Source organism: Gymnoscopelus braueri (assembly GCF_963280865.1).
Source record: "Gymnoscopelus braueri genome assembly, chromosome: 9".
Classification (NCBI taxonomy): Eukaryota; Metazoa; Chordata; class Actinopteri; order Myctophiformes; family Myctophidae; genus Gymnoscopelus; species Gymnoscopelus braueri.
In genome coordinates this window covers 45,676,477-45,682,746 of record NC_137610.1, presented here as the reverse complement: position 1 = coordinate 45,682,746, position 6,270 = coordinate 45,676,477, and the positions used below count along the sequence as shown (strand labels likewise).

The window sequence follows — 6,270 nt, the reverse complement described above, 5'->3', positions numbered from 1 at the left end:
CTCCTCCTCTCGCGTGCCGTCGTCTCTTCCTGCGCTTTCGCCGCTTTCTCTTTCATTTTCTTCTCCCTTTCATCATCTTCTTCTTCTTCTTCTTCCTCTTGTTCATCCTCCTCTTCTTCCTCTTCCTCCTCTTCTTCTTCCTCCTCCTCCTCTTCTTCCTCAGTGCTAGTGGTGATTTGTTTGTGTGTCTGCTTGGTGGTGATGAGAGGCCGCTGAGTGGAACAAGTGAATGATTTGTGGAATTTCTAAAACTATGACGAAAAGTGTTTGTCGACAACCTTTTTTCACTGACGAAAACTATATAAAAACTAAATAAAAACTAAGGTATGATGACTAAAACTGTGACTAAATAGAGCATTGCAGTTCCCGCCCACTTCCTGGTTTTTCGTGGTGCCGGAAGGAACAACTCAATGCATTTTTCCCATTGACATTTCCAAAAATATTTATATCTATTAATTTAAGCCTCGAATCAAGCCATCATGACATGACATGAATCATGACCATAAAACGTTTTTTTCTGTGATTTTTTTTATTTTATATTTAATTATATGATATACTATATTTAATAAATACCCTTTGTTTTGCCGTTTTCAAAAAAAAATAATCACAGAATCAAACGTTTTATGGTCATGATTCATGTCATGTCATGATGTCTTGATTCGAGGCTTAAATTAATAGATAAAAATATTTTTGGAAATGTCAATGGGAAAAATGCATTGAGTTGTTCCTTCCGGCACCACGAAAAACCAGGAAGTGGGCGGGAACTGCGATGCTCTATATACTGACAATTTAGTCAACAAATACAAACTAGACTAAAATGTTTGGGAGGGACTAGTGGAGAAGAGATCCAGTAGAACTGAGACAAGTCATCATGGTTGCGCGCGGGTGTCAGACCGAAAATAGCCGATCTACAAGTAGATCAAGCTATTTTCGGCATGCAGCTAAGTGAAAATCATTTCGCCACAAATTAATTTTAGTCGACTAAATCAACTGTAGATAAAGACCCCCATAAAATGTACAAATGGAACCTAATGGACCCGTAACGGATTAATTTGGTTCCATTTCCATTTGGAACCCCCTCAAGGACCCCACTTTGAGAACCACGATCTATACTGTATGGAAGCACATTCCCACCACTGGGAAAACATGATAAAGTCCTGAATTGTAAGACCCTCCCCCTACATTGCCTACCTCAGAATGTTATTTTATTTTTTATGAAAAGGCAAAAATTATATTTCAAATGTCAAAATATATTTTTTTGGATAGCATGTCAGTACAAGACACAAAGAAAACTTTTTTTTTTTTTTTTTAAGATTTATGAAAATAAAAAAGTTTAGCAAATTCCCAAAATGGGGGACCCCCAGGATGAAAGTGGTTAAGATATAATGTCAACATTGCGAGAGGGAAAAAAACACCATCACAATTCAGGACCTTATGTTTTATTGAGTGGTGAAATTGGCCTTCCATAATGCTGACTTCTACTGTCTAAATGAAGGACATCTTGCTATTTTTTAGCCAAAACCTACAATCTACGGTCTAGTAACATTTATGATCTACACTGCTCTGACTGAGTCACACTAAGTGACCGACAGTCACAGTCATTTTCCTAGAACTCACTGTGGGTTTTCTAAGCCTACGTGACAGCTAAGACCAAAAACCCTGAGGTGTCTATCTTGTGTATAGTAGGGATGGGACAATTATCGTGATAAAAAAAACACTCATAATAATCGTATTGCAGATACGTCATACACTGAGATCAATTTACGTTTGCCGAGCTGTATACACAGTACCACTTTAGACCTTCAAGAGTTATTAAAACGGACCTGAAAAGAGCACACTTGGTACGCTCTTTTTTCACTCTACACCAACTATAGCAATAATATCTACAAGCTCACAGCTTGAAATATTATTGGCGAATGTTTTTTGGCGAATGCCCCCCCCCCCCCAGAATAGGTATGCTGCAATTCAACAAAACAAAAGTGGCATTTTAAGCATATTCTGATTATTGCGAAAATAAAGCGAATCACAATTATTTCGGACACAATAATCGTGTCGTTAAATGTTCATATCGTCCCATCCCTAATCTTGTGTAGCCTACGGGTATACATAAGGGGAAAGTGGTCTAGTACCTGCTACGAGGCTAATTCGGGACTACTACAACCGCTAGCTACTTCTCTGTACCTTCCCCTCTTTATAATACTCCTCGTCATCATCATCCTCCTCCTCCTCCTCCTCCTCCTCCTCACTATACTCTATAACCCTCTTAGACGGAGTGAGTGTCCGTGGAAGAGAGGTCCTGGACTCCTCAAATGAGCCGGTGGACTGCGTTGGGAGATGGGGTAGAGGGGAGAGAGAGAGGAGGGGTTGGAAGAGGTGTTAAGTGACAGATGATTGTGTTAAGCAGAGCGGGCTGAAGGCTGTGCTGCTGCACATTAAGAGGCTATAATCCGGTGCGTCAGCCCCCAGTGTGAGGTGAGGGGGGGGGGGGCTTCGGTTCAGAGCACTGCTCAATCAACCGAGAGCGAGCGAGATCAATGCGAACCGTGGTGTAACGCTAGACAAAGAGGATGACGGCGATTAGACGTAAAGTGTAGACAAAGTGCTACGATGGGGGGACAGGCCGTGACATCAGGTGGTGTTTGTTAGAGACTAGTAACTTCTGCAAGATCGAGATACTTTAAACACTTCAACTCTATATATTTAGTTGGCCTTTACTAGGTCCGCCAGTATTTCCCTCTACACCAGCGAAAAAACATGCAGTAATCCTGGTCTCTATACTGCCTCTCCCCGGGGCGCCTCATGGAGGGGAAAGGAACTGGTTGGAATAACGTGTTCCGGGGAAACTCCCCCCTGTCAGGTAATAAGAAACGGCTTGCTAGCTCCTCATGCATTGAAGGAGGCATGAGCTCAGTTCTGGGCTCTCCCTAGGCTGGCAGAGGGAGAGTAGCGCCCAGGATTACATTGGCACTGGGTGAAAAAATGGGTTACAAAATTGTGGGATAAAAAAAAAAAGAAGAAGGAGTTCCATTGATACAAGAAGAATACAATCGATTGATTGATCATTATCACATTGACTGCCAATCGCTTAGATCTACGCGAACCTATTTAAAGCCGCCACGTGCCAATCGCGTAGATCTACGCGAACCGGTGGTTCGCGTAGATCTAACAAAAAGTGCACTTTCTGAATTTTTTTATCCACTTCCGTTTCCGGTAGCACCACCGGAAACGGAATTATTCGGGTTCCGTTTTTTTCGATCGTATCCGCTTCCTGTCTGGGATCCTGTCTAAAACTTGATTTTCTCGGTTGTTTTTTTTCTCCTCGCTGATCACTGTTTAGCGTTCACCGCTGTATCTTCAAGATGCCGGCTCGGATTTGGAAAGGGTTTTCGCTGGCCGTTTCACACAGATCCCATGTGTGTTTAGAACCAAATGAACGCGCACTTTTAACTTATTTAGCAAGGTCTGTGGCGACATGAAAAAAACAAAAAAACAACAATAAAACGCTGGCACTGGTGAGTACATTATGATATTAACCTCTGGCATGGAATGTGTTAAACAACAGTCAATTACACTTTAATATAAAAGATAAACAAAGTAAGGCACTGTAATGTTAGTTATTAAAGTAGATATTGGTAGTAGTGGAGACAAAAAACACGTGTGTGTGTGTGTGTGTGTGTGTGTGTGTGTGCACACAAGCACGTGCATATGTGTACCTGTGTGCGTGTGCATGCCCCAACAGGGCTGCCCCACTAAGTTAATTGAGCTTGTTTTTTTGCGCACTACAGTACAGTACCTTGCCCTGCCTCTGCTGCTGCTGCATGGAGGTCATGGCGTCGGGCTGGAACTCCAGCTTGTCGGTGCGACACAGCTTCCAGTAGAGGATGGAGATGATGACCACCACCACCAGCAGGGGGATGATCACGCCGATGACGATCCACACGTTGGTGTTCTCGCCGTCGTTGTGCGGCGACGCCACTTTCTCCACAGCTACGGAGAGAGAGAGAGGGAGAGAGAGAAAGAAAGAGAGAGACGTTGTTACCAGCCTTGTAGAGAAGTAGAGAAACATTGATTTTTGATGAAAACACATTGTTTGCGTCTGTGTTCATTGACTATAGGTCTTTTCTCCCGTACTCCCGTGAAACTGTCGTGTTTGTGCTTGTTTCAAGCACACGCCCGCCTGCGACAAAAGCTGGATTATCAACGTTTTTTCTTACACAACACGCAACACCATGATTTGACACAGCTGAAGCAGCCTGGCATTTACTTGCAGAGCGAGTGTCTGTCTGTGTGTTCACATGAGAAGCAAAGTGCGAACCCGGCAACACTTATGGACGTGCTTCGGCATCAAGCCTTACTCAGCGTTTATGGCAATGTAGACCGCGCTGTGTCAATTATCAATTATCAATTAATTGACACAGCTGGTCTACACACTGAGGATGGCTTGTCGCCGAAACGTGTCTGTGTATTCTGCCCGTGCCTTAAATTAATTAAAAGTACCAGAAGGACTTCGGAGTGCTGGCTATTATTTTCTCATTGTACATTTGTACACTCTCAAGAGTTTAATCAACTTCAAGATTTGACGGTGTACCCTCTGGCAAGGCTTTCATCCTATTCACAGACTTGTTATGGTCATGGAGGACTGTGGTGCGACACATGCGACGGTAATGCTGGCTCTCTTGCCTTACTGCTGTGTGATGTTCAGCGCAGAGCGTGTCATTAACGTTGATTAACACTCATTTCATCCTGGGATGAAAGGAGTGATAAAAGCTCTCGTACCACGAAGGAACACCATGAGCCCCCTCGAGTGCTCTCCTTAGGCTTTCATCACTCCTTTGGATATTTAATGAGGAAGACAGGCATTCAGCACAATTCGTATGAGGGAGATAATAACCTCAGATGTTACCAGAAATACATAAACATCCTGAGCCGGCAATTAGTTAGCATCCTAGTTGTTTTGTTTTTTTTTGCCTTGCTAGCGGCACAGCTCCAATCAACATAACTCCAAAACTACCGGTTGGATTGCCGTGAAATGTATTGTGCACCTTCATGCGCCCCGGAGAATGAATCGAACTGATTTGAATGACGTCATGACCTTTTTTTTCTTTAGATATCTCAAATGAATGATGAATCTTAACTCATTGACTGCCACTGACGAGTACACTCGTCAGTTGGTCCGAGGTCCACACTGCCAAATGACGAGTGGACGAGTTGTGTGTTTTCAGTGGTTTTCCACTAGATGGCGCTGTTCCCCAACCTATGAGCCACCATTTCAGGCTCAGTCACACAGAGATCTAGGAGATCACGTGATCGCAAGATTTACTCCTCCATTCACTTCCTGGTTAACGTATTTGGGAAAACGCCTCCTGTGTTTTACTATGCATTTTTTGGCGAGACATGCTATTTTCAACGGCATATAACAAGAGAACCGGGGGTCTCGACAACATGTTTCTTTTCTTTTCGCGGAAGCACAGTGAAACCCTCCGTGATTAGCAATGATCAGGGGATGGATCATACTGGAGATAAATATTCTGTGACTACTTGAAAAGGTAAGAAAATCAAAAAATCGTGTACTATACGTTAGAGCCCTGTTTCTCAAAGTAAATTCCAGAGACTCTCTGGGTTCCTTTAGGAGGGTCTAAATTGACCCTTACAAATCTGTCACTCTGACAGTGTAAAAAATGAAACCAAATGGACCCGTTAATAATTTAAAAGTTTGAGAAGCACACTCAGTACTCACACTGAGCCAGGATGCCTTGGACACGGTATCCCAGGACAATGGCGGCCCTCTGGACGTCCAGGGTGTTGAGCGTGTTGGCCGTTTCCACCGCCGGCAGCCTGCTGCCGCTGGGACCCTCCACAAAGTAGACCACCTCCAGAGGGTTGTCGTCCCCTGTCAGCCGGCTCGTACTCACAATCTGTGGAGTTGGGACAGAATGCAGGCAGATTATGCACAGGGTTTCCCGGGGACGAAACACAAGGCATACATTTGTGCATATCGTCTCTGTCGGGTGGAAACCTCATATGTCCAAAGCAGTTACTTTTCAGGATTCAAATAGATGCTTTTGTGTGACGCGGTAGTGTTATCAAGTAGGGCATTAATTTACGAAAAAACACAGAAAGTTAAACTATGGAGATAAGAGGTTTCTGCCCGACAGAAACGACAAACCAGTTCAGGGATGTTAGCAGGTGGCAGATAGCCAGATAGCCATGTGTTGGGACAGGCTTTGCATGTCTGTCCATGTGCACACGTGCATTCACGTGCATTCACGC

At 43.8% G+C, this 6,270-nt stretch overlaps 1 protein-coding gene across 1 annotated transcript in view; it reads right to left on the bottom strand.

Annotated features, from left to right (window-relative positions):
- LOC308092602 (UPF0606 protein KIAA1549) overlaps positions 1–6,270 on the bottom strand; it is a 95,216-nt gene that overhangs the window by 28,268 nt on the left and 60,678 nt on the right. The window contains exons 10-11 of the mRNA XM_080438611.1: positions 5,738–5,915; positions 3,794–3,987 (exon numbers count right to left, since the gene is read on the bottom strand). Coding sequence (XP_080294737.1) covers positions 3,794–3,987; positions 5,738–5,915 — 372 coding nt within the window. The remainder of the gene's footprint in view (positions 1–3,793; positions 3,988–5,737; positions 5,916–6,270) is intronic.